Consider the following 26,490-nt stretch of genomic DNA (forward strand, 5'->3'; position numbering starts at 1 on the left):
AAAGACAAGCCTCTTGACTAAGCATGTTCAATTTAAAGTTCACAATGGTAAATCTCTTAAAACCTATTTTACACCCTGCTATTTCTAATAGCTTGCTGTAGTCTTGCTGTAAAATCCCCCACAAAACGGCAATTAATAACCATCACAGTGTTTCTTTGAAGCTGTTGAATTACAAAGCATCTCTATTTTCTTTCTTTAGATCACTTATGCAGTACAACTGGAGGGTGATACCAATACACTATAAAAGTATAGTGGTGTGCACAGTCTTAATAGTCCCTGAAGGAGAAGGCAAAAGGTCCCGACAGTCACCGGAAATGGCGTTTTTTGTCAAGATGCACCTTCCATTTAGTTTTAATTATCTAGCCAGAGGTCACTGATGTTGTTGGTGTCTAGTTGACACTAATTGGCCTAGGGTGAAGAGAGCTTTCACTATGCGACAGACAGCAAAGGGGTCAGGCGATGAGGTGGGTCGTGGCAAACGGAGACAAGGGCGAAAATAACGATGGGGAGCAAAGCGTGCTGATAATATGTGAGGAGACAGTTGCATGAGCTGCCGAGGAAATAGGGCTGTGTACACACAGAGAGTGGAGCTCATTAAAGACAGGCCGATGCGGCGTCTTGGCTGAAGTTGCCTTATTGATTGCTATGGTTTATTTAAGTTAGGACGAGTGGTTGGATTATTTAGAGGATATGAAGGAAGTTTCTTGGAAATGGAGGTATTGATTTTGTCCAAGGAAATCAGGGTACATGAATAGGTGCCAGCAGAGCAGAAAGGAAGAGCTGGGGTTTCTTTTAAAGACATAGAGAGACGGTTCTCAGCTCTGTTTGATTGCAAGTCCTTCCATTCCAAGTGTGTCAACAAACATATGTTCAGTAACCTTAAATTGCTTCCATCAATTTTAATTTATTGGAGTGTCTGATTTAATTTTAAATAAAGGGTCCTTTAGTAATATTATTTTTTATAATAAAATATCTAAGTCTTAGTCTTTTTTTTGTTTCAGTAAAACAAATAGACCATTTTTTCCCAGTTCATAAATGGCTGGATAACTGCAATGCTGTACCGTAGCAATGAGTATTGAGCTAAAACTGAAGAGTTTGCTGTTTCTTTGGATAGTGTGAATATGTGTTCTAGTCACGGTTTATTTGTGTGTTTTCATCCATCTTAATGAAAGAGTGTGTGCAGTCCAGCTGAAGTCAGCTATGCTCAGTTCACCACGTACCTCGCAGGCTCACAGACTCATCATTCCTGTGAAGGACTAACTTCTCTTGGCAGTCCTACAGCATATCAACAAACACCTTGATGTTTGCGTAGAACATACATTTTAAGCTTATGGAATACATCGTGTAGTTATTTGGATTCACATAAAATTCTCTGTGTTGGACTTTTCTCTTCTTACTGCTGTTTTTTTTTTAATCATAGGTTTTAACTTTTAAAAATGATTATTTTAAACTAAAATAACTTATACAGCAAGTATAGTATCTGGCAATTATGCTTAAAAAAAAATAAAAATAAAAAATTCTTCTAAGTTTTCTCCAGAAACATATTTTATCCATTATAGGAAGGCATATAGAAATCTCACATAAATATTTTGTGGTATATCTTATCGATATATATAAATATATTGAAATTGCCTGCTCTGTCTGTTATTGAAGTAAGTGGTAAATAAAAATGGTAACTTGCTAAAGTGTATCTTGTGACTCTAGCAGATAGTTGGTTAGTTCTCACTCTCGATCTCCAGGAGTTGCACGCCTTCACTTCTAGCTGCAATGTCAACATATCATGATTTCAGCGTCACATTCAGCGTTCACTCACAAGAAGAAAATGAGGTTATACAGGTTTAGAATAACTTGAGGTTGAGTAAAGAGGACAGAATTAGAATTTTTTTTATGAACCTAAGCATCTATGCATTTGGGGAATGCACTTAGTATAACTGTAAATTATATAAGTATAATTCATAGTTCATCTTGTGCCTATTTTTAACAGGTTTTATGAGTAAAAATCTAATCTACTGAAAATGTGAAGCATGAACAGACTTAGTTAGTCATCAGTTGTATCAGAATATATTTTTTTATTAATTCATTACAATGGGTACAAAATATTATATATATATAAAAAAATTAGAAACACTAGTTTATTGTGCCAGTGAATGTTATTCTGAATTACTTCGGTGATGGAAGGACAATATTCGACTCGCCAGAATCAAGAGGGCAGAGACACTCAAAGAGGCTTCTTCTTAAATCCAAACACTAAAACAAAGAGGATCATCTCATATAGTGCAGGAATCACACTAAAACATGGAGAGGAACATGATTACAAAATGTTTTCAAAGAAAATTCATTAATACGTCAATTCATATTCACAGTTATGCATTGTCAGTTAATTATTTAGCGACTGACCTACAGAAGCCAAAGATCCACCAGTAGATGGTGCAGGTCCATTGCTCAAACAAGAAGAAGGCCAAAGCCACAGAGCCACTGGCGTGACATCCAATAGCTGCAAAGTGACAGTTAAGTGAAATTCTGAACCAGTATGAGAGCAATAACATTTACAACTAAAAATGACTCATTGCTAGCATTGCAAATGTCATTTTACCAGTGGCATGATCAAACACGAAGTTACGAACATCTCATTGTTTTGAAATGTACTGCGTTAGTTTTTGGACTGCTCTAGGATAATACAAGTAAAGCTATCCATCTCAAGAGGACAACTAAGCCTGCTTTGCTGAGCCTGTGGTGATGATGTGCTACTGGTAAGGATACACAGAAGAGCTTGATTATTGTTGAACATAGAGACTCCACAGAGGAACCCAACCAGCTCGATGGCAAACAGGCCCAGGGTTACGGATAATGCCACCACAAGCCTGCTCTCCAAAATGAATGATTAGGAAGATCAATGAGCATATTTACTATGCATACAGTACATATTATGAAGTAAATAACATGACGGTCATTCTCTGTTCAGAGATAACTCAGTATATATAAATATATATTACAGTTCAAAGGTTGGGGAAATTATTTTAAAGAAATGAATATGTTTATTCAGCAAGGCTGCATTAAATTGATCAAAGTGACAGTAAAATATTTTTATATTATTACAAAAGAAAAACTATTTCAAATAAATACTGATCTTTTGAAGCTACTATTTCTTTTTTAAAAAGTATCCTGAAAAAAAAAATGTATCACAGTTTCCACAAAAAAAAATTAAGTAGCACAATTGTTTTCAATATTGATAATAATGAGAAATGTTTCCTGAGCATCAAATCAGCATATTAGAATGATTTCTGAAGGATCATGAGACTGAAGACTGGAGTAATGATGCTGAAAATCCAGCTTTGCCATCACAGGAGTAAATTTAATAATAATAATTAAAAAAAAATTACAGCAGAAAACAGGTAAATTGTTTCAATTGTAATAATATTTCACAATATTACTGTTTTACTGTATTTTGATCAAATAAACGCAACCTTGGACCATAAGAAACTTCTTTCAAAAACGGTAGTGTAAATGAAAGAACTAACTAAAAGACTGAAATTATTGAAAAAAAGAAATGTCTGCATTGCATAATGATTCATTAGGCTATATCTTTTTTTTTAAGGATTAAAGCAATTTAAGAAAAGGTTAAACTAGATTTTTATCATAATATTCATTTAATTTGTCATTGGCCCACACACTTTAATGAAGCAATACTGTACATAACCAAGACAGTTGTCCTTACCGTGTGTCCTCTAACCTGTATTCTTCATTAGTGTAATCTAGTGGGAGGCAAGCTCTGACACTGTTCTCCTGTGGGATAGTTCAACTCTTAATCACAGGCCTGACTGCAATGATATAGTGTGATCAAATAATGATTATACACACGAGAAGTTCTTACCCGCGACCAGAATATGATGATGACTATTACAAGGTGCGCGATGAGAGTCAGGAAACGGGCTGGAACCAGACTGCTTAACACCGACATTGAACTAGACACAAGAACACGACATCATGCGAGATTAAACTGAAAATGAACATGCTTATTCGTCTTGTAAATTAACGTTAGCGGTTTACAGAAAGCGTGTGACTTCTAACCGCGGATATACGTACCAGTTTCTAAGGTGTTAACACCTGCTAAGATAATTCAAGTAAACGGGCGACAAAGTAGAACCTGAATATAACGCTTCTAGGCATCTGTTATAATGAATTACAAAAGCTGTGGACGGTTCTCCTTCTCACAAGCTTCAGGTTGCTACGACAATACTCTTCTTCTTGTTAATTAGCGGTTGGCAAACCAGCTTTTAGGTGCATTACCGCCATCAACTGAACCGGAGTGTGGCACAGCAATGCGGAAGAACTACCATGACAGAAAAAAAAAAAAAAAAAAAAATTACTTATTCAATTACTTAATTCTATTCTCATATATGATCTTGTTGCGTTTATATATTGCAAACCTCATCTTTCATCATATATTTTCTTGCCTTTTAATGACGTCTAGCTTTTTCCTGCAATTTTAGTAAAACTTAATTTTCATACTCTGAGTCTTTACAATATAATATAACATGTTCAACTGCCTCTTCTACATTACAATGACTGCACAACCCATTATCATGCTTTAAAAAAAAAAAAAAAAAAAAATTACAGGTTACCATTCAGTCCAGTATGACACTAGCCTGGGTTTCCCCATACTTATAATCATAAACATTGTTGTGAATTCTCTTCCTATACCCACTTTTTTTTTCAATACTATATAAATGTCTTCCCACATTTCCTTCCATATATTATTTGTAGCGTTTCTAATAATTGCCTTGGTTTCAGATTTGCTGGATTTTCTCATGAGAAATGTGATTTCAACATTATTGCATTTTAATTCGTTTTTTGTTTATCCACTATCTCATGTGCAGGAATCCAAAACACTCTTCTTCTATTTGGCGAATATGTACTACGTAGGCTACTGATGTAGCCTACTAAAAATAATAATAATAATAATAATAAAAATCTAACAGATTTTTGCTGCCACCTATTGGCAGGAGTCGCTCTCTGACTGTGGTTCTCAAGGGGGTCCTTAGTAAACTTTCAAAGGGGACAAAAAATGTCTTACAATTAATAAATTACATTTAGATGAATATGCATAATTGTTTAAGCTTGAGAAAAAATCTTGCATATTACATGCACTGCTGAGATCTTTTTCACGGCAACATAAAATTCTGGCAAATAAAACTATTTAAATGTGTCCCCTCAACAAACGTCACTGAACAGGTGGCATTGGAAAATTCTTAAAATTAATCATGATTTGGTAGGCTTTATTTATAGACCTATTTTCTGGAAGTCGCAATAAAAACATCTGTTAGAATTCTGTCAGAATTTTTGCAGAAATACAAGATAGAATGCATTCACTGCTATATCTGTTGGGATCCAAAATCAACTTTGACAATGGAGAGTTATAAAAATGTAGATATATAGGCTAGCTCTAATACAAATGCAAGATTTTTTAAATAATTTTTTTAGATTATGGTGACAAATACTTTTGCCATTTGGGCTTCAGGGTATAGAAATGACAATAATAGGCAAACACACCTTATTGCCAATTTAATCACTTGCATTATCGTATCTTTTTTGTTGCATCTGTTTTCCTTCTTGGACAGTGCATTTTGGGTACCTGAGGAGCACAAAGGGAGCCGTGTACGACCAAAAATTCATTATTATACATACATATATTTAATTATACTGAATACTGATCATATTTTGTATCGTTCTGTCTAGGAGCAGATCACTGAAGGGGCTGGTCTGTGTGTCTACAGGGGCTACTATTGGAGCAGAGGAAGCCAACTGAAATATCGCGAGATTTACATCCCCACTCGCTGCTGTAAGATGGAGAAGTTATGTTGAGGCGCAATCGAGGTAAGAGCTTAAATAAGTCTTTGTCTGTTTGGTGGAGACGTCTGTGGAAGACTCTACATGACCGTTAAGAGTAACAGACGGGTTTGCTTGCGAACTGTACGTGGATACTGTCATTAAAATGAGTGTTTTTGATGCAAAGACCGGACACTTTGCTAATATAAACCGCCATTTTTAATTTGCGGTCGGACTAGCATTGTGGTGTTGAATGCTCGCGCGATGTGCGCGCGCATAGATAGACTGAAATCTGTTTACACTCTGTAGGAAGAATCTCTAAAATTAAATATGATACTCGTGCGTGAGTGTAAATGATGTGAAATTGGCGAGTAATGTCATATATGAGTCTATCAGTGGATCACGACGAAAAGAGCATGCGTATGTGATAGCGTGTGCTTATGTGATAAATGAGATGTACAATTAAATATTTTTGTAGGATTTCTGCATTTCAATCTTCAAGGCCTCAAATTTAGGCTTCAAAACATCGTGTTCTCTGTATATGGATGTTCATACCCATTAATTTGCTGAGTCGTCAAGTCCAGCAACAGTCTTGACACCTAAATTCCTCTGGTATGGCCTTTAGGGGGTTACATTTCGCAATTTTGGGTTTAAGTTATGTGGTCCCATTATAATATACAAATTTCCTTCAGAAGAATTCACTGTTTATATCCCCCAGACATCTGTCTTTTATGATCTACTATTGAGATTACAGCTGATGGATAATATGGGTCAAACTGACCCTGACTGATGTTGTAAAGTGACTCCACCCCCCTAACAGTTACTCCCCGGTTTTGTTTTATTATTATCTAAACTGATGCTGATGACTGGAATGAAGAAATGAAACATGCCAAACTACAGTAAACAGAGTATGGCAGAAAATGATTAAAATCTAATTATAATCATACTATAAGTGTAATGCATTTATTTTCCAGCTAGTTAAGTTAATCAATATTAGAATCAATAAAATCCATATTTGGGAAATCTATATTTTATGTAATATCTTGACATGGTTCATTATCTTTTAATGTTGTGCATTAACCAAAATATTTCCAGACTGCTTTAATGATTGCAAAATACATAAGCTTTTCTTTATGGCTAATAAATGCATTCCAATTATATCTGAACTTAAACCTTCAATATATATATAGCTCCTAGGTAGTATTTCAGATAAATGTGTTTTTAACCTGATAAAGTAGACTTCAATATCATGTGTGACACGCTACGTTCGCCACAAATGCAGCTACGCACAAGTGCAGCAGTAAAAAGTGAGAAATTGAGCCGTCCACTGGAAGTCAGTGTTATGGTAGGCCCGAGTGGGAATGATTCAGCGAGATATTCTGCGTTTCTCAGCTAACCAACCACACCAGCGCATGCACGAGCATCTCATCCGCCGCCAACACCGCGCGCGCTTCACCGGCCACAGTTCATCGAGACGAAGCGCTTGCTGAAAATGTCTGACAATATACGCTACGGTACGGCTGTGGAAGCGCTGTGACAGACGCTGTTTTTGTGAGCTGGATATTTGAGGGGAGTGAGCGGGTTTGCCGGAGCAGGCCAGGCTGAGCCGGGCTCTAGATTAGACCAGAGCATGTGTGCAGCCCGGAGGAAAAATATTGACCTGTGTAACGTAGCTTCGCTCCTGACGTATTCCGCCACTCTCGAGCCTTATATGAAGGGTTTGGCAAATGTTTGGTGGAAAAGATTGGCTATGGTAAAGATTTTAAGAGTGAGTTGAAGATTGCGGGTTTGTGTTGACATGTTGAGGGGAATTATGTGCCGCTTTGAGCTCTGTAGCTCGCGAGCTCGGAATCAAAGATGTCGCGCGAGCGGCTAACGGTCAAATTTCCTTTCAGTTCGCGTCCAGTAATTGTGTTACCGTTTATTCAAAAACCGGCGATGATCGTGTTTTATCTGCGCCATTAAATAAGAATGACGTGACCACGTTTATCCGCAAAACTTAGCTTGCTGACTGAGGTAGCTTGTTAGCAAGGAAAAACTAGATAGCATGTTAGCTGCCCTTTTCCTCAAATTGGTCTCCGTTTGCTGGCTTGTTTTCGTTAGTAAATAGCCTAGTTAGTGAAATAATATGTCGGGTTATTGTTTTATTTTCACAGTGGCTGTGTTACTTTCACTTGGTCTTACAATTTGTTTGTTTACGGTGTTGTACTTTCGTTTATGGGCTCCGGTTAGTAATGTCATTGTAATTTGATGTATTCGGAAACTACTGTAAGTTAGCTGCTGTGGTGCTCGCTCCCACGACTACAACACCATTTGCTTCTCTGACAAGAACTAAATTAGTGTGTTTCTATAGTAATTGCATTTACGTTTAAATAGCTTAGCTTGGTAACGTTGAAGTTTTGTGTAATGTGTTGGCTTATTTTTCCATGTCAGGTTCCTTGATCACAGGCCAGTGCTTCTCTTTGGCCGGGTTCAAGGTCCTAAATCAGTTTTGTTTCTCAGTAGGAGTGCACAAGTTACTAAAAAACGCTACATTGACAGCCTTTTGTTTCAGGAGCAAATGGAATAGTTGAATTCATTAAGGGCATGTTTGTAAGATGCTAGAGATTGTCTGTGCCCAGAATCTATGCCCTATATCTGAACCAATGTGGGTTGCTTTTCCCTTGGCTTGTTCTCACTTTCTCTCACAAACAAACTCTCTTTTGTTAACTTTCTGTCAGCCCTGATTTAGTTTTTATTCTACAGCTAATTAGTATAGGACTGTTTTTAACCATATAGAATAATTATTTTTGTGCCTTTGTTGTGCATTCGGCAGCAAGATCACAAACATTCTTATGTTCGTTCCTAGGAACTGTTTCACTTTCGTCTTTCTTTCTTTTACTTTAGGTTTTTGCACATGAAAAATGCCGTTAAGTTGGAATTGCCAAATCATATACCGTGAGTTCGTTTACATTTTCTGAATTTGAAGGGTTATCTGCTTAAACATAATTTGGATGAATGTTTACATTGCTATTTTGGCACTTAATCCTACATTTGGATCTGATTATTTATGAATATGTAATAAAAAATACACCTCATACTTTTCATACTGCACTTAACCCTGAGTTGTTGTCATTATAAACCACTTTTTAACCCCCAGGTAAAGAAACATTTCACACTTACCCGGTTTTGTGTTAACCCCACATTACATTGCTAAACTTGTACAGTGTGAAATGATGCAGTGTTGGAATGTTACAGCTAGAAGCTAGGCAACAGACACCTAGTTGCGTGCCTCATATTCACATGCTTTAGACAGTCACAGAAACACTGCCTGTTGTAGGAACAGTAGTTTGGCGTAAAAAGTTTGACAGAAAATACGTCAATTGGCGTAAAGAAGAGCACGTTATTTTTACATTTATAGTCTGAAAAGTCCATTCAGGAAAAACTTGATAGTGTAGTCGGCAATATATAATACAAAGACTTAAGAAATGCAAAGACAGTGTACTCGTTTTACTTATTAATGGGAGAAAGTACAACGCACAATATGGCGGAATAGTCTTGCCTTCTATATAAAAAAACAAAACAATCACTGATTGGTAAAGTTACAGCAGCTGCCATTAGAAGCTTCAGATGCTATTGAAACAGTCAGTGTTCTGAGTTATTAGAACACAGCACGTAGTTATTATTCAGCACGCAGGACTGAATATGCGCATTGGCCTGAAAAATACGCTTTTTTGATGCTATTTGCGCATAAGAAAGAACATTTATGAGACCGTTGTTGTCAGATTTCATTCGTAAGCTTAGTGAACAGCTTTGGAGAATTTGATGTTTCCCCATTCAAAGAGATAGATGTACTTGCATGACTGAAACAGCTGCCCACGAGGCATTTCAAAGATGGCCGGGATTGGCTGCAAAGTGAAATAACTTGCCTTAAAGGGACTTTGGTATAATATGAGGATGCACAATGCTAGAGGCTTTATATACACAAGTCATGTGCTGCTTTCATCCAATCATGGACACTGACACTGAAGATAAGGATTAAGGACAGTATTCCAGGGTTTAGGAATGTACTGTGTGAAACTTCAATTTATGAATACCCAGTATTCATTTTTAACCCTGGGTTAAGGTCAAGTGTGAAACCTGAAGCAAGATAACCCACAATTCTGTTAATCCAGGGTTTAGAATGACCCAGGGTTAACTAATTCAAGTGGGAAAAACCCTATAGTCTTTTTTTTTTTTTTCATACTTTGGCAGTGCTATTATTGAATGTCATGCAGTGGCATGTAGATAAGCATTATTCATTTAACAATCAACATTTTTTTGATGTGCTTTTTTGTAGGAACCGAGTGTAGAAATTAGTGACCATGAAGGTTGACAGAAGTAAATTGAAGAAAACCCCCACTGAAGCGGTCAGTATGCAGGATTTCTGTGCATTTGGAGTATTTGAGGTTGTGTGTGCGCATTTCCTCATTGTTGACTTGTTCTTGCGTTCCTCCTCCAGCCTGCCGACTGCAGGACTCTCATAGAGAAGCTGAAAGGATGTAGCGATGAACAGCTGTTGCTGGAACTGCAGCAAATCAAGACCTGGAACATTGGCAAGGTATACACTAGCACATGTACCATCATAGTGTTTAATATGCATGTCCAGATCTCTAATGACGACCTGTTTCTCTTCACAGTGTGAGTTGTATCATTGGGTGGACCTGCTGGACCGTTTCGATGGCATCCTCTGTGATGCAGGGCAGACGGTGGAGACCATGGCGTGGTTGTTGGTGTGTGACCGGCCAGAGAATGGGCAGCTAAAAGCCTTATTGCTGGCAGTGCTCAACTTCACCGCGTTGTTAATCGAATACAGTTTTTCAAGACACCTGTACAGCTCTATAGAGGTACCACAACCCCTGACCAACAAAACCTGCTTCTTTTAGCCTTAACTTGTTCATCACAAGTCGATTTTGAGTGTTTTCTTTTTTCTTTTTGTCTGTAGCACTTGACCACCCTTCTAGCATCATGTGACATGCAGGTGGTTCTGTCTGTGCTGAATCTCCTGTATGTGTTCAGCAAACGTTCCAACTACATCACCAGACTTGGCTCAGACAAGAGGAGCCCACTGCTTGCCCGTCTGCAACATCTGGCCGAGGTATGAAAGCTCTACTTTTAGTCTTCATATTTTTTTTTCTCAGTTTTGATTGCTGTAGTCAAGAAGATTTAAGTGCAGTGTCAGGAAGCATCTGCAAATCAATGGCCTTTGAAATTTGCAGCGTGCAGTGTTTTAAAAACACTTGTCATTTATGAAAGTTTATTCTATGAATTGTTTGATGCTAGTGTGAATTTTTCATTTGTAGTGTTCATTTGTTTTGTATTGGTTCTAACTAAAGCAACATGCTGACCTGGTTCTGTACAGACAGATGCTTTCATGGTTTGTTCAGACATTTGAAAGTTGATGTGTGTTTTCTTTCATCCTACACCTTTTCTTGACTCTTTTATTTCCCCTGTCGTAGAGCTGGGGTGGTAAGGAGAATGGTTTTGGTCTTGCGGAGTGTTGCAGAGATCTGGCGTTGTCGGTATGCTATTGTGCTCTATTACATATTATAATGTCTTTTTGAAAAGGGCAAAAATCTACGCTTTAGTTTTAGCGATTTGAGCTGTATGTGCACACCATTGATATAAAGTTATGGCTAAGTAATAAGGATAGCACAGTAACCCAGGGCTAGGGTGAGAACGTTTAGGGCCAGTTGATGAAACCTTTACCAGTGTAGTGTTGTTACTAAATCCTACTTCCACTAACCATGTACATTTTTATACCCTGTAAACTTAACTTACTTAAGCGTTCACACCAAGAAGGATAACGGTAATTGTGTAATGTTCTAAAAATCGTTCTAAACATAAAAGAATCCTCACCACAACAATAACGATAATGGCATAGGTAAACAATCAATTTTAGAATGATTTTTTTTTTCAAGCTGATTAACTATAAAACATTGACTGCCAATCAGAATCCATCCTGCTCTAAAGAGCTTAAGCATTTAAAGTGGCAGACAATATAACTGCAGTGCGCGCTTACAATAAACAGAACGATATAGTCCGCTAATATAGTTAATCAACAAATATAGTTATTGTAATAGTGATCTTTATAGTTATTGTTCTTGGTGTGAGCGGGCCTTTAGTCTCGCAATTTCCAAGTGTTTGTTTTTTTCTGAAACATATTTTTCTATATTTGCTTTATGCAGAAATATCCACCAAGTGCCACCACATTGCACTTTGAGTTTTATGCAGAACCCAGCTCTGAGGTCAAAGTGGAGAAAAAGGTATGCATGGAGTCATGATTCCCTTTATTTTGCCTTACTCATTCAACACTGTTTTTTTGTTCCTTTTTTGTTAGGGAAAACAGTTCATTTCTTTTTGTCCTGTTTTGTTTGTAGAACCTTTTAACCTTTGTTTAAAAGGTATCTTTTTCCCCTCTTAACAGTCGAGCAGTAATACGCTACACTACATTCATATTGAACAACTTGATAAGGTGAGTTCCCATAGTTGTTTTCATTTGCCATCCTTATGGAACAGTTAATGGAAGTGCATAGACCTTTAATAGCTATTGATTGCACTTGAATTTAATTTCTGCTTTTCCCCGGTGCGCCCTCAGATTTCCGAGAGCCCCTCAGAGATCATGGAGTCTCTGACGGCTATGTACAACATCCCTAAAGACAAACAAATATTGCTTTTCACACACATTCGCCTGGCTCACGGCTTCTCCAACCACAAGAGAAGACTGCAGGCCGTGCAAGCCAGGCTGCATGCCATCTCTATACTCGGTAAGTGACCTCTCTTGTACCGACCAAAATAAGTACAGGTATTTATATTCATGAAACGGCACTAGGCTCTTGCTTTCTGTCTGGTGAGGTTGATCATATGTAAGAGTTTTTTTTGTTTTGTTTTTTTTGTGTGCAGTGTACTCCAACGCCCTCCAGGAGTCAGCCAATAGCATACTCTACAATGGGCTTATAGAGGAGCTAGTGGATGTACTTCAGATCACAGACAAACAGCTGGTGGTGGGTAGCAATTATTAATATTCACTATACGGTATAAATGCACTGTTTAGAGTGATTGCCAAGAATTTAATTTTATTGATGAACCCTCAAAAAAGTTATTGTTGCAGGACATTAAGGCCGCCTCTTTGCGCACGTTGACATCCATAGTCCACCTGGAGCGCACCCCCAAACTCTCCAACATTATCGACTGCACAGGAACAGCCTCCTACCATGGATTTCTGCCTGTGCTTGTCCGCAACTGCATACAGGCCATGATTGGTGAGGAGATTTTAGCTGATTTCTTTACTTCAGCTTTTTCTTGGGTTTTTGGTTTGGTGACTTACTGTTCTTATTTTTGCTGGGGGTTTCAGACCCGCTGATGGAGCCATACCCCCACCAATTTGCCACAGCCCTCTTCTCCTTCCTCTACCACCTGGCTAGTTATGATGCAGGCGGAGAGGCCTTAGTATCTTGTGGTATGATGGAGGCGTTGCTAAAGGTTGGTGCTTTGCTGCTTCCTCTCCAGCTTCCTCAATTTTGTAGCATTTAATAAGGTGTTATGTGAGGGTGTTATGTGATCCATGCCACTTCTGCATCAGGTGATCAAGTTCCTTGGGGACGAGCAGGACCAGATTACCTTTGTGACGCGGGCAGTGAGAGTTGTGGATCTCATCACCAATCTGGACATGGCTGCTTTTCAGTCTCATGGCGGCCTTTCAATCTTTATCTCCAGACTGGAGGTATTGAAAGCCGCCCTTGTTCCTGCGTAAAATATTCGGCTTTTTGCCCTCTGCCCTTTTGTTGACGGAATGTGACCCCATTGTTTCTCTGTGCAGCATGAGGTTGACCTCTCCAGGAAAGAGTGCCCTTTTGTAATCAAACCAAAGATCCAGAGGCCCAGCACAGCTACTGAGACCGAGGACATGGACACAGATATGGACAGTTAGTACCATCACTGTTTACTACATGTGGCAGTCACACTATATTTAGTTTATCCTCGTTCAAATCTGTGTATAGTATGCACAAACTCTCTTATCTCCACACTGGGGTTTTGTAATGACTAATTTTCGTGGTGTTATATATTCACCCTTAAAGAAATAAAATATTTACCTTTTTCTCACTAGAATGTTATTTTAAACTTGTATGACTGATTTTCTTCTGTAGAACCCAGAATACATTACCTGATGTCCAAGCTTTTTTTCTCTATACAATAAAAGAACATGGCAATCACAGGCTGTCTAGCTCCAAAAGTATTGTCATAATATGACACATGCACCATATTATAAGTCTTCTAATGCCAAATGATAGATGTAGGGGTTTGGAATGATGACACAGTTTTCTTCTTTTGTGTGAAATTCTCCTAGAATATTTGAAGAGTTTATATATTTTATATTTCATTTTTCCAAAGTCAGTAAAAATGCTTTTGTCAATGTAGTGTCAGAGGTTGCCATGGAGAGCAGTCCTGGCCCATCCACTTCTTCTGGTTCCAGAGCAGAGACAGATTCGCGAACACAGAGCAATGCAGCCAGCACCCCCAGAGCAGGTACAGCATGTACATTAATTTGCAAGTCAATGGGTTTTCTTCATAGTGGTACTAGTTAAACAATGGAAATTTGATTATGCATTTTTTTTCTTCCCTAACAGGAGTGCAATGCATCCCTCAGAGGGCCGCTCTGTTGAAATCTATGTTAAACTTCTTGAAAAAAGCCATTCAGGACCCTGCATTCTCTGACGGCATTCGTCATGGTATAAAACTCATTGGTTTTATTATTTTATTTAATGATGCTATTGTTTTTACATTGTGGTTAAGTGTTTTAATTTGCCCAAAGTGATGTTCACTGCCTTTGCACTCTCTTTATAGTAATGGATGGGTCCCTCCCTACCTCTCTGAAACACATCATCAGTAATGCAGAGTATTATGGACCCTCACTGTTTCTTCTGGGTAAGCACAAGGAGCTGGTGCTGTTGAAATATTAGCCGAACTCTATGCACAACTTTGTGTGGATCTGGCTTCAAGGTCTGCTCTGCATACAGGAGTAGAAAGTTACAAGAGCAGTATGGTTAAAAGAATACTCTCATCCCTTTGAATATTGTGAAATTAATTAGTTTGAATATTGTATATTTATTTGCCTGCCCTATATGTCACTTTCTCACTCTATTTTTCTCACTCTCTGTTTCAGCAACGGAGGTCGTGACAGTGTTTGTGTTCCAGGAGCCCTCTCTACTGTCATCTCTGCAGGACAATGGTCTCACTGATGTCATGCTACATGCACTGCTCATCAAAGACGTGAGTCTGCCATAACATAAACTTCTATTTTTTTTTTTTTACTTTTTATCTTATGCCCACATATTTTGTCCATTCAAAACTCCTGTTGTCTGTTTCAAGGTCTCTGACCACCCAAAATTCAGTCGTGCTAGACACTCCATATCCCTTTTCCTCCTAAATCCTTCTATATTTCTCCATTTGCTGTATTCCTCCTTGCATATTCCAGCAGCTCATCACACACCTTTTAGACCTTTTATTTGTTTGTAAAGGTCCCTGCCACCAGAGAAGTGCTGGGTTCCCTGCCTAACGTCTTCAGTGCCCTGTGCCTGAATGCCCGTGGTCTGCACTCATTTGTGCAATGCCAGCCCTTTGAGCGGCTCTTCAAGGTGCTGCTCTCACCAGACTACCTGCCTGCCATGCGCCGCAGACGCAGCTCTGATCCACTAGGTGAGTGTCCCCTATAGGTGTACCTGTTTCTCTGCACAGTCAGTGACTTGTGTTTGGAGATAATGGGAATGTGTTTCTAACAGTCGGTATAATTTTATGAAACAGGTGACACCGCCTCTAACTTGGGCAGTGCTGTCGACGAGCTAATGCGGCACCAGCCCACGCTTAAAACGGACGCTACAACAGCCATCATCAAGGTAAAGCAGCTTTTGGAACATTTTGACACATTGCCTTTAGAAATGCCCTTTTATTGCAATGTAATTTGCATATTTAAACTCACATTTATTCTGAGACCTGGAAGTTTGATTACTGTATTGACCTTTAACAGTTGCTAGAGGAGATCTGCAACTTGGGCCGATCGCCAGAGTACATCTGCCAGAAACCCTCCATACAGAAAGCAGACGGGACCGTCACTGTGCCTCCAGCTCGATCAAACCATGCTGCAGAGGAGGCATCCAGTGAGGATGAGGAGGAGGAAGAGGCTCTACATACCTTTAGCCAACAGCAGGGGGAGCCAGAAAGCAACAGGCAGTTAGTGCATCAAAATAGCTTCTAGTATATAGGGCAGACGAGGAAATCTAGTATTCCTTGTGTTCAATGTCATATGTGAGAAATCAATGTTGATAAATGGGCTGTTTTTAACAAATGAATGTTATTTACAGAGTGGTGGGAACAGAAGAGCGAATCCCCATTCCTCTTATGGATTACATCCTGAACGTGGTACGTGCTGATTTAGACTCTTTTTATCTCATTTTATTTAATCTTTTATCTCATTAATATTCTTCAGACTATATTCTGATTCAGTCTTATCACATAAGCTCAGTTCATTGGCTGTTTATCAAAACTCAAGTCTGTTTTTAGACAATAGAACTTAGGACTGGAACTAAAATATGTGCTTGTTTGCTTTTAGATGAAATTTGTGGAGTCCATTCTGAGTAACAACACAACAGATGACCACTGTCAGGAATTTGTCAACCAGAAAGGACTTCTACCATTGGTGTCAATCCTTGGGCTGCCCAACCTGCCCATTGACTTCCCCACCTCTGCTGCCTGCCAAGCTGTGGCAGGAGTCTGCAAATCTATACTAGTAAGTGACACCTACCTAATGGATATCCAGCAGTTTTCCCCTGTTTCAGGAATTTTACTATAGATGCAGTGAAATTTAGGCTACTCTTTAATTTGATTCTTTTAACCCTTCACTTTGTCTCACTGTGTCTTAGACTTTGTCCCATGAGCCGAAAGTTCTCCAGGAGGGTCTGTGTCAGTTGGACAGCATTCTGTCTGCTCTGGAGCCTCTTCACCGGCCCATCGAGGTTCCTGGTGGCTCTGTTCTGCTCAGAGAACTGGCCAACGCAGGCCATGTCACAGATGCCACATTGTCGGCACGTGCCACCCCACTGCTGCATGCCCTAACAGCGGCACATGCGTACATCCTCATGTTCGTTCATACCTGCAGAGTCGGACAGGTATGCATATAGGCAGCTGTTTGTAAACTTTTTCAATAATTAAAGTTTATAATCAATTAATCTGTTGATTTATTTCTTTGCTTTCAGAGTGAGATCCGTGCTATCTCAGTGAATCAGTGGGGATCTCAACTGGGTCTTAGTGTTCTGAACAAACTGAGTCAGCTCTACTGCTCTCTGGTGTGGGAGAGCACTGTGCTGCTGTCTCTCTGTACACCAAACAGGTTAGTACTGCTCTCTGTGAATGCCCATGGTGAACACATGGTGGACCTTTTATTAATCCACTCCAAAGGCATTTTTAAATCCACTTGATAGTGTTGGGCGATATGCTCCATTTTCATATCGTCCTATTGTCAGCTTGTGAGATCGGTGATACACGATATTATCGTGAGGGGGCATTACTTATTTGATTATTAACTTGCTTATTTACTCATTAATTTGCTTGTTTTATTACTTCGTTTTGTATATGAGAATCTTTTTCTATTTTGCTAGCAAAGGTGGAGTGTTTATTAATAGGCTAAATCAGGTTATTTCCCAGTATAGTGATGTAAAAAAAGATCCTAATCGTTTTTGTATCTGAGTATTTCAACAAGTCAGCGGGAAATTTACGGACACACATTATCCTCTCATGCCGTTACAGATGCAGCATTTTGACTACTTCTGCACGAGATGAGAACATGTTTTAATAATTTCTTGGGTCAAGAAAAAGTCAGAGTTTGCGATATGTCCTCCTACCAGTGCTCTCTCTGCCTGGATGCACTTCACATATGCACACTTCAATAAGCTCAAAGAATGCGGGTTAATCTGTTTTAAATGCCGGGAGAAATCAGAGTAAGGGGCAAAAATCTAGCTGAGTCGATCGGTTTATACTTAAACTTATGACTTGACTCTGATTTAGGAAAACGGGTTAATGCGTTTACATGACCCCATGCATTGTCAGTTTATTCAGCATAATCGGGTTAAGAACGTGCATGTAAACACATTCCCTGAAAAATAGACCTAAGCAAACACTTTAACTTTTAGAATGTCTTAAAATACATATATAATAACAACGAGGCAATAATATTTGGTTCAAATAGTGTCAAAAGCAAGTTATCATAGGTTTAGTTTTATAAAACAATACTGTTAAAATACATATACACAATAAAAACAATCATCTTATGTTCATACCAAATGCCTACAGAAGGCGCCAATGGCCTGGTGTTGTTACACTTTACACTTTTTGATTAATATTGGCCAAACTACATTTAATTAAAAATATTTACTCAATCTTTAATATTTGGCCACTTCTTTACAATAGAAATGCTACAGCCAGTGCAATTTCTTGATCAAGAATAGGTTGACATCAAAACATGCAAACTTTATCTTGAAATCGGGATGAACAGTTTGCATATTTAGAAACATATTGATGTGTTGGCGTAGGTTTATAAATGATTTACCTTACACATCTGAATGAAATGGCGCACATTGCGTTCCTAGATAAACGTTAAAAGCAACCCAAACCCATCTCATAGGCAGAAATGGAGTTTGAGACATGCTCCAGTTCATGTGGAGCAGCATTTACTGTGAATGGAGCCGCTCTGAGACGCACATAACCTACACGCATTCAAATAATTATAGCTCATATATATATATATAGCTCATATATATATATATATATATATATATATATATATATATATATATATATATATATGAATTCACAATAGCACTATGCTATAGTATGGTTTTTAAAGGCTTTTACATTGTGCAGCCTTAGGAAACGGTCTAAAGTGGTCGACCGATACTGTTTTTTTTTTTTTTTTTTCGATTATAGCCTATTGTTTGCCTTTGTTACTATTAATATAAAAGCAAATGCTATACTTATTAGATTGAACTGTTAAACAAAGTAAATGTATGCAAATAACGTATTAGATTTGGCTGTTAAACAGAGACTAATGCAGGAGACTAAAAAGAGACTGAAAACTAATGAAGACGGAGAATGTGAGCGATGTGAGCTCAGGTGCTGCCATTCTCAGCGCCGCCTGTCAAAATAAAAGTCCTGCTTCTAACACATCAGCCAATCAGAAAAACTAATCGGCCAATGCCGATATTTAAAAATTTGCCAGATATCAGCCTAGATATAAGTCGACGATTACTAATAGTGCGGTTCATGGATTCTCGTCTTTGGAATGCACCACTTTCGGTATTTTGCATATTACCAAACACGATCAAGGATTTTTTTAAATCGAGCACTCAAATTTAATCGAGCAATGGTGACAGCCCTAGTATAGAATTAGGTCATATCGAAGAAGGTGGTTGTCTGCTAGCTGAAACAGAATGTTGTTGTTGTTGTTTTTTGCAGTTTGCCTCCTGGATGTGAGTTTGGTCAGGCTGACATGCAGAAACTTGTGCCTAAGGAGGATAAACCCTCCAGCAGCACGGCAGCTGCAGGCCGGAGAACTGGTAAAATACTGCAATACTGCATATAAAGTCTTTAAAAAGCTCACTACCTTTCTCTGCCTCCTTTTTTGGTATGATTTTATATGTAAACAAATGTTGGGGTTATTTTAGCCACCAGTTTCACTTTTATTTCCTTCTTTCTTTCTGTCTTTCTGCATCTTAGTTTCTTTTATTTGCATTTAATGCCTTTCTTTTGCTGGTTTGCATTTGCTTTTTTTTTTTCTAAAGCCATTCTCTCTCCACCAGCTGAGACTGAGACCCTGTCTGTGGGGGTGGATCCCTCTGCTCAGGGTTTGCTGGAAGGAATGGGCCTGGATGGAGACTCTCTAGCTCCCATGGAGACGGATGAGCCCACAGCCACTGACCCAAAGACCAAGTCCAAACTCACCCCTGCCATGGCAACACGTATCAAACAAATTAAGCCTCTGCTCTCAGGTCAGCTGTCTTAGCAACTATCTACCTACTCCTAAGTAAAATGAGAAATCGTGAATAAAACCCTGCCTTGTTTTTGACTTATATATTTCTTTATCTCCCCAGCCTCCTCTCGTTTGGGCAGGGCTCTGGCTGAGCTGTTTGGACTGTTGGTGAAGCTTTGTGTGGGCTCCCCTGTCCGTCAGCGACGCTCTCACCATACCACCAGCACAGGCACAGCCCCAACACCAGCGGCTCGGGCCACAGCGTCATCTCTTACTAAACTCCTCACCAAGGGCTTGAGCTGGCAGCCTCCTCCTTACACGCCCACACCACGTTTCAGGTAAACACCTGCAACTTTGTAGCAAAGTTTACTCTATAATTCTGTTCTGAACATAGTATTTATATCTTCAATGATAGTTTAGTAAAAGGAGCTGCTGTTAGTCCAGGAGCTGCTGTTAGTCCAGTGTAAACAGACTCCCTTGTGCCTGAGCCTTGTCTTTCCTGGTGTGTATAAAACTAATATTTATTAATGTGCTGCTTTGTCCTAATCAGGCTGACTTTCTTTATCTGCTCTGTGGGCTTTACCTCACCCATGCTGTTTGATGAGAGGAAATATCCATACCATCTGATGCTGCAGAAGTTCTTCTGTTCTGGTGGCCATGATGCTTTGTTTGAGTGAGTAGAAAAGTTTTATTTATTTTCTTTTTGCTGTTTACTAGCTCATAGGCTGAGGTTCCCACGGTCATGGAAATTCTAAATCTTAGACCTGGGTGATTTGATCTTTGATCTAATATGGTCTTTAGTGAATGGGTTGTTGACATTAACTACTTTTATGTTAATTACCAAAACATTTTAACAGCGTTTATATTATTTTATAATTAATTATACATGCTGTAATTATCATGCTGTAATTTATAATTAATTATACAGTTTTTATAATTTCATATTCAGAGACTATGGAATATTTGTAAACTTAAAATACATTTTTAATACTGCAAGACCATTTAAAATGATTATTAAAGAGTATATCATTCATCAGCTATCAAAATATATATTTTCTAATTTTTTCAGCTATGAAATTAATCTAACTTATCCCCAAAAAACAACTCAAAATATGAGTTTAGGGTGGTGTAGAGAGAGTTTGTAACAAAAGCTGTTCAAAAGCATACTAAAATAACTTGCTGTTCATCAGCACTTCCTACAGACTGTATTCATCTTTATGGAAGTTCGGCAAGTTCGGCTATGTCCTCTAATTGACGTGATTTTGTGCGGTAGTAGTACCCACGCTCTGTGTCGTGTCCTTTTTTTGTTTTATGACTGGTGGCAACCAGCTTTGAAGTGCAATACCTCTACCTACTATGTTGGAGTTACCTAGATTACTGGTGCTAGTAATCTAGTGATATCATATGTGTAGAATTATCATGATATCTATCTATTTAATTTTGGCATCACAGTTATTGGTGTACTGGTGTATTGCCACACCGCTAATAACAGTATAATGTAAATTGAATTTAAAAATCCTTCTTGAGTAATTATGCTGTATTGGCTTTTAGTATTATAATTATTTCTACAAGTAAGTAAAAATACTTCATGTTCATCAGGACATTTAATTGGGCCCTGTCCATGGGTGGTAAAGTACCTGTGTCAGAGGGCTTGGAACACTCTGAGCTGCCTGATGGGACAGGAGAGTTCCTAGATGCCTGGTTGATGCTTGTAGAGAAGATGGTGAACCCCAGCACAGTTCTGGACTCCCCTCACTCTCTGCCCGCTAAAGTGCCTGGAGCAACACTCAATGCCCCACAGTTCAGCGCCTTGCGCTTTCTCATCGTCACCCAGAAGGTAGGAATGCCATTATTGTCAGTGTAAATTATATAAATACACTTGCATTGTCATAATGAATCAATTGTAATTTTTCATCTCTTGTTGTAGGCCGCATTCAGCTGTATTCGTAACCTATGGAACCGTAAGCCCTTGAAGGTCTACGGTGGACGCATGGCTGAGTCCATGCTGGCCATTCTGTGCCACATCCTACGAGGAGAACCTATCATCCAGGAGCGGCTCTCCAAAGAAAGGGAGGGTACGGTTCGACCTGAGGAGGAGAGCACCTCTACAAGTGCTGGGGGAACAAGTGGCCCTACAGCAGCAGGGGGAGTAGTTGGAGAAGGAGTGCCTGGAAGTGCCAATGGAAGCTCTACTGCAGGCTCTACAGAGGAGGGGAGCAACTCAACGACTCGCAGAGAGCCACAGGTCAACCAAGCTCAGCTCACTCAGGTAAGTCACTTCCTGTTGTTGGTCCCTATGAAATCTGTTAAAAAATTTTCCCAAATTCATCCAAGTGTTGGCAAATTCAGTGACATTCTGCGGTATACAGTAAATTCCGTTTTTATGAGTGCATTCTGTGATTATGTCTGTGTTTTCCTGCATCACAGAAATCATAGGCTCCTATTGTTGTTAGTTGATAATGAGGTTTTTGTGCTGTAATTAGAAATCTGTAATACCTGAATAAAGCTATTAGCTAGTGCTAACCAGCCAAATCTGTTCTTCACAGCTAATGGACATGGGCTTCTCCAGAGAGCATGCAATGGAGTCTCTGCTGAACACCAGCACTATGGAACAGGCCACCGAGTACCTGCTCACACACCCTCCACCACTGCTCAGCGCAGCTGTCAGAGTAAGACCCTAACACAGACAAAACCCTCTCTCTTTCTCTCATACACACACACACGCACACACAGACAGGATGCACACACGAAGTATAAGCTAGTGTAGTCACTGTGAGCTTTGTTTCTGTAGGAGTTCACCATGTCTGAAGAAGACCAGATGATGCGGGCCATTGCCATGTCTCTAGGTCAAGAAGTTAGCATGGAGCAGCGCTCAGACTCACCTGAGGTGGGCACCCACACACTCATTATTACATCACTTAAATAGGAATTAATGAGTAGTGCAGCATAGGTCATCTCACCTGCCTACTTCACATCTTCTTCAGCAAGCATTCTCTGCCTTTGAACAGACACACGATTCACACCCTGTTACTTTTTGTCCGTAGGAAGCAGCTCGCCGGCGTGAGGAGGATGAGAGGAGAGCAAGGGAGCGGGTTGAAGAGGAAGAAGCACGCTGTCTGGAGCGCTTTCTGGAAGCTGAGCCTCTAGACACCACTGAGCTACATTCCTTCACAGATTCAATGCTCCCTGGCTGCTTCCACCTGCTCGACGAGCTGCCAGACACAGTGTACCGCCTCTGTGATCTGCTCATGACTGCTGTTAAAAGGAACGGCCCTGAATACAGAGACCTCATCCTCAGACAAGTGGTCAATCAGGTCAGTATGCTTGTTAATACTCACAGCATACTATTGTTATAGGAATTTGTACAGTGTACAATTTTCACGGATTAATGTTGCTCTTTTCATCTGTTTAATTTGCTGTACAAAGCAAATTTGCAATATTTGCTGGAAATTATATAGTTATTAGAATTATTCAGTCCAGTAAAAAGGCATGATTAACAAGTAAAAGCTATAATGCTGCACCTAACGCTTTCTGGGTAGGCTGCATACTCTGTTACAAGTTATAACCATGGTGTGCTTTAGACCCTATCCTCAGCCATATTTTTGTGTATATTTACAAAGGTGTGGGAGGCCGCTGACGTGTTGATAAAGGCTGCGGTGCCGCTAACCACCAGCGACACCAAGACTGTGTCTGAGTGGACGAGACAGATGGCGACTCTCCCCCAGGCCTCCAACCTGGCCACCCGCATCCTGCTGCTCACGCTGCTTTTCGAGGTACACGGTCTGCTGCACACATCATCACTGTTTATTTTTACACTGTCCTCAAAAAAGTACTGGAGGATCTGCATTGAGAAGTACATGCACTGCTCTGATGGAAGTGCGTCTTGCTCTGTTCCACAGGAACTGAAACTCTCATGTGCTCGGGTGGTCGAGAACAGTGGTGTCTTGACTGTGCTGATTAAGCTTCTGGAGGTGGTGCAGCCCTGTCTGCAAGCTGCCAAAGAGCAGAAGGACATTCAAACACCCAAGTGAGTCGCTGTCCTTCCCCTGTCTGCATGAATGATCAGTTTATGCTCAGACATCAGCATTCCTAGAAATCTATGCTGACCCAAGCATGTTAGAAATTGAGTAGCAGAATAAGGGGAATAATCATATGTTTGAGGCCTTATTCAATACTTTACTAGTTTTTTATGTCATTTGGTTTATAAAACATTTTCCATGTCCTTCTTAACATAAGCCTATGTTTTTATCTCTAGATGGATCACCCCTGTTCTCCTGCTTATTGACTTCTATGAGAAAATGGCTGTTTCATCCAAACGAAGAGCTCAGATGAATAAGGTTGGTGCCAAATGAAGTATAAAGGATGTAAGTTATAATCATAAACGGTGAATATGGCAACAGTGAACATAGAAGTGTTATTCATTTTTATTCTTAATCATCTTAGTACCTGCAGCCCAATGGGAATAACTGGCGTTGGTTTGACGACCGTTCAGGTCGCTGGTGCAGCTACAGTGCAAGTAACAACAGCACCATCGACTCTGCCTGGAGGGCAGGAGAGACCAGTGTCCGCTTCACTGCTGGCCGCAGGAGATACACTGTCCAGTTCAACACTATGGTGCAGGTAATGGCTACAAACCTGTACATGGAAATTTGATAGTTTTTTGCCATTGCCCATACAGCATGAGTAAAAAAAGTCACTCCAATATATATTGAATATATATTATTCAGGTAAATGAGGAGACTGGGAACAGACGACCAGTTATGTTGACTGTACAGCGGGTGCCACGGATTCCCAAGACCACAAAATCTGGAAGCGTTACTGATACAGAGAGAGAAGAGAGTGAACAGAGAGCAAAGACTGAGGAGACACAGACTGATACAGGTGGAGAATTAGCAAACTTGTTCATAAAAATAAATAAATAAATACATTTTAGTGATGCATTTTGTAGTGTTTTGATTTTGACTTAGGGTTAAATAATTATCTGTTTAATTTTATTTTAGAATATAGAATAATTATAATTCATTAGTATTTGGGATTTGTGTGTGTATATATGTATATATGTGTGTGTATATAATTAATTTACAATTTTCCTTATGGCTTTTTCAGATTCCAGCTCAGTGGCTGTGGAAATGGCGCCTCCTAAAGAAGAGCCGGAGCAGAAGGATTCAAGCACGGCAGCTCCCTCCGTCCTTCAGGACCCCTCTGGTTCCAGTGCTATTGTTGTACAGGGGCTGACGGAGGACATGATCACCATTTTGATCCGCGCCTGTGTCAGTATGATCAGTGTTCCTGTGGACCCGGACACTTTGCACGCCACCTTGCGGCTCTGTTTGCGTCTCACACGTACACACCATTACGCCATGATGTTTGCAGAGCTCAAGAGCACCCGCATGATCCTGAACCTCACACAGAGCTCAGGTTTCAACGGCTTCACCCCACTGGTCACTCTGCTCTTCCGCCACATCATAGAGGACCCAGCCACACTGCGGCACACTATGGAGAAGGTGCATATTCACCTGAAAGCTACATTTATCTTATCTTAGGTGTATTATCTGAAATAGTTTATCCTTATCTTACTGTTACTTGCTCACCATCTTTTCTCAGGTGGTACGGTCTGCTGTCACCAGTGGTGCAGGAAGCACTACTTCAGGTGTGGTGTCAGGTAGTCTTGGCTCCAGGGAGATCAACTACATCCTGCGTGTCCTCGGGCCAGCGGCCTGCCGCAACCCGGAGTGCTTTACGGAAACTGCCAAGAGTTGCATCCGAATTGCTCTTCCTGCTCCAAGAGGTGCTGGCACTGGTATGGTGAAAAATCTCACAGAGATCCTCCTTAAAATTCATATATCAGCATTTATTGTTGTTGTTAAGTCAATTGCCTGATCTCAGTCTCTCTCCATTAATCAGCCTCAGATGATGAGTTTGAGAACTTTAGAATTAAGGGTCCAAATGCTGTCCAGCTAGTGAAGACCACACCTCTCAAGCTGTCCCCACTGCCCTCCATACCAGAGACGATTAAAGAGGTCATCTATGACATGCTGAATGCCCTAGCAGCATATCACGCTCCAGAAGAGGGTAAGAAATATCATCAGACAGAAAAATTAGAGCATGCTTATATTTAGTTCATGGTCCAGATCTACCAAGCTGTCATCTCTCATCAACATCCACTTCTCTTAATGCTCGGGGTCCACTTGGGTTTGTTTGTGTAGCAGAGAGAGGAGAGGAGCGAGCAGCCGCAGTACCAGGGGGTCAAGACCTTTGTCAGATCCTGCAGGATGTCGGTGATGATGTCTACCAGCAGTACAGACTCACCAGACAAGGCAGTGATTTCGACTCGCAGTCTGCCTTCCACATCAATGTAAGAGTCAACATGGTTTTATGTACATTGTGTAAGGTCTGTCAGATTTTTGTGTATTGCATCAGTTATCCAGGGATTAAAGTTCTCCGTCGCTACGACGGATTTCCGTTAATTGCAGCAAGTCTATGACGGATTTCCGTCAATTGCAGGGTTCCAGTCTGTCCTTAAAGTCTTAAATTCACTTTTCATAATTTTAAGGCCGTAAATAGGCTTTCATTTCTCAAATAGTGTAATAAATGTCTTAATTTTAGTTTGAATAGGAAAGACGAAGTGT

The 26,490-nt window shown here is 39.8% G+C and overlaps 2 protein-coding genes across 10 annotated transcripts in view; one reads left to right on the forward strand and one right to left on the reverse strand.

Moving 5' to 3' along the window:
* Positions 1 to 2,051: 2,051 nt before the first annotated feature.
* On the reverse strand, positions 2,052 to 6,460 carry tmem107l (transmembrane protein 107 like). Of its 2 annotated transcripts, none has more exons than XM_081385714.1 (6): positions 6,382 to 6,460; positions 3,872 to 3,962; positions 3,716 to 3,783; positions 2,761 to 2,861; positions 2,398 to 2,494; positions 2,052 to 2,288 (listed from the first exon to the last, which is right to left on the reverse strand). In XM_081385714.1, exons 2-6 carry the CDS (start codon positions 3,956 to 3,958, stop codon positions 2,219 to 2,221), a joined length of 423 nt encoding a protein of 140 aa, XP_081241840.1. In that variant the 5' UTR covers positions 3,959 to 3,962; positions 6,382 to 6,460; the 3' UTR covers positions 2,052 to 2,218. The 2 variants fall into 2 exon arrangements, with proteins under 2 accessions (XP_081241840.1, XP_081241839.1); XM_081385713.1 differs by lacking the exon at positions 6,382 to 6,460 and adding an exon at positions 4,084 to 4,250.
* The window catches only part of huwe1 (HECT, UBA and WWE domain containing E3 ubiquitin protein ligase 1), a 48,311-nt gene continuing 27,630 nt past the window's right edge, over positions 5,810 to 26,490 (forward strand). For 3 of the 8 annotated variants that reach the window (XM_081385705.1, XM_081385712.1, XM_081385710.1), the window contains exons 1-44: positions 5,833 to 5,874; positions 8,713 to 8,763; positions 10,145 to 10,214; positions 10,307 to 10,405; positions 10,485 to 10,691; positions 10,790 to 10,942; positions 11,304 to 11,366; positions 12,033 to 12,110; positions 12,272 to 12,319; positions 12,443 to 12,611; positions 12,748 to 12,848; positions 12,944 to 13,106; positions 13,199 to 13,326; positions 13,427 to 13,567; positions 13,664 to 13,769; positions 14,263 to 14,370; positions 14,472 to 14,573; positions 14,689 to 14,769; positions 15,008 to 15,114; positions 15,342 to 15,540; positions 15,646 to 15,737; positions 15,869 to 16,071; positions 16,203 to 16,260; positions 16,451 to 16,627; positions 16,761 to 17,006; positions 17,094 to 17,227; positions 19,348 to 19,448; positions 19,692 to 19,880; positions 19,983 to 20,199; positions 20,412 to 20,534; positions 21,461 to 21,698; positions 21,789 to 22,130; positions 22,408 to 22,530; positions 22,653 to 22,748; positions 22,906 to 23,175; positions 23,482 to 23,634; positions 23,761 to 23,888; positions 24,117 to 24,198; positions 24,305 to 24,481; positions 24,589 to 24,742; positions 24,968 to 25,365; positions 25,466 to 25,661; positions 25,766 to 25,933; positions 26,068 to 26,216. In XM_081385705.1, coding sequence (XP_081241831.1) covers positions 10,170 to 10,214; positions 10,307 to 10,405; positions 10,485 to 10,691; positions 10,790 to 10,942; positions 11,304 to 11,366; positions 12,033 to 12,110; positions 12,272 to 12,319; positions 12,443 to 12,611; positions 12,748 to 12,848; positions 12,944 to 13,106; positions 13,199 to 13,326; positions 13,427 to 13,567; positions 13,664 to 13,769; positions 14,263 to 14,370; positions 14,472 to 14,573; positions 14,689 to 14,769; positions 15,008 to 15,114; positions 15,342 to 15,540; positions 15,646 to 15,737; positions 15,869 to 16,071; positions 16,203 to 16,260; positions 16,451 to 16,627; positions 16,761 to 17,006; positions 17,094 to 17,227; positions 19,348 to 19,448; positions 19,692 to 19,880; positions 19,983 to 20,199; positions 20,412 to 20,534; positions 21,461 to 21,698; positions 21,789 to 22,130; positions 22,408 to 22,530; positions 22,653 to 22,748; positions 22,906 to 23,175; positions 23,482 to 23,634; positions 23,761 to 23,888; positions 24,117 to 24,198; positions 24,305 to 24,481; positions 24,589 to 24,742; positions 24,968 to 25,365; positions 25,466 to 25,661; positions 25,766 to 25,933; positions 26,068 to 26,216 — 6,312 coding nt within the window. In that variant the 5' untranslated portion in view covers positions 5,833 to 5,874; positions 8,713 to 8,763; positions 10,145 to 10,169. Of the gene's footprint in view, positions 5,875 to 7,218; positions 7,341 to 7,574; positions 7,595 to 8,712; positions 8,764 to 10,144; positions 10,215 to 10,306; positions 10,406 to 10,484; positions 10,692 to 10,789; positions 10,943 to 11,303; positions 11,367 to 12,032; positions 12,111 to 12,271; positions 12,320 to 12,442; positions 12,612 to 12,747; positions 12,849 to 12,943; positions 13,107 to 13,198; positions 13,327 to 13,426; positions 13,568 to 13,663; positions 13,770 to 14,262; positions 14,371 to 14,471; positions 14,574 to 14,688; positions 14,770 to 15,007; positions 15,115 to 15,341; positions 15,541 to 15,645; positions 15,738 to 15,868; positions 16,072 to 16,202; positions 16,261 to 16,450; positions 16,628 to 16,760; positions 17,007 to 17,093; positions 17,228 to 19,347; positions 19,449 to 19,691; positions 19,881 to 19,982; positions 20,200 to 20,411; positions 20,535 to 21,460; positions 21,699 to 21,788; positions 22,131 to 22,407; positions 22,531 to 22,652; positions 22,749 to 22,905; positions 23,176 to 23,481; positions 23,635 to 23,760; positions 23,889 to 24,116; positions 24,199 to 24,304; positions 24,482 to 24,588; positions 24,743 to 24,967; positions 25,366 to 25,465; positions 25,662 to 25,765; positions 25,934 to 26,067; positions 26,217 to 26,490 lie in introns of those variants that run through there. The other 5 variants (XM_081385708.1, XM_081385709.1, XM_081385706.1 and 2 more) reach the window with 5 other exon arrangements.

The sequence above is a fragment of the Scardinius erythrophthalmus genome, assembly GCF_964197995.2.
Source record: "Scardinius erythrophthalmus genome assembly, chromosome: 15".
Classification (NCBI taxonomy): domain Eukaryota; kingdom Metazoa; phylum Chordata; class Actinopteri; order Cypriniformes; family Leuciscidae; genus Scardinius; species Scardinius erythrophthalmus.

Bases quoted from the DNA above. Each gene is read 5' to 3' on its own strand.
- tmem107l (XM_081385714.1), bottom strand. From the start codon at position 3,958: ATGTCGGTGTTAAGCAGTCTGGTTCCAGCCCGTTTCCTGACTCTCATC. The intron at 3,784-3,871 runs GTAAGAACTTCT...ACTATCCCACAG, and splicing joins TCATCATATTCTGGTCGCGG to GAGAACAGTGTCAGAGCTTG. The intron at 2,862-3,715 runs GTAAGGACAACT...TTTGGAGAGCAG, and splicing joins TACAGGTTAGAGGACACACG to GCTTGTGGTGGCATTATCCG.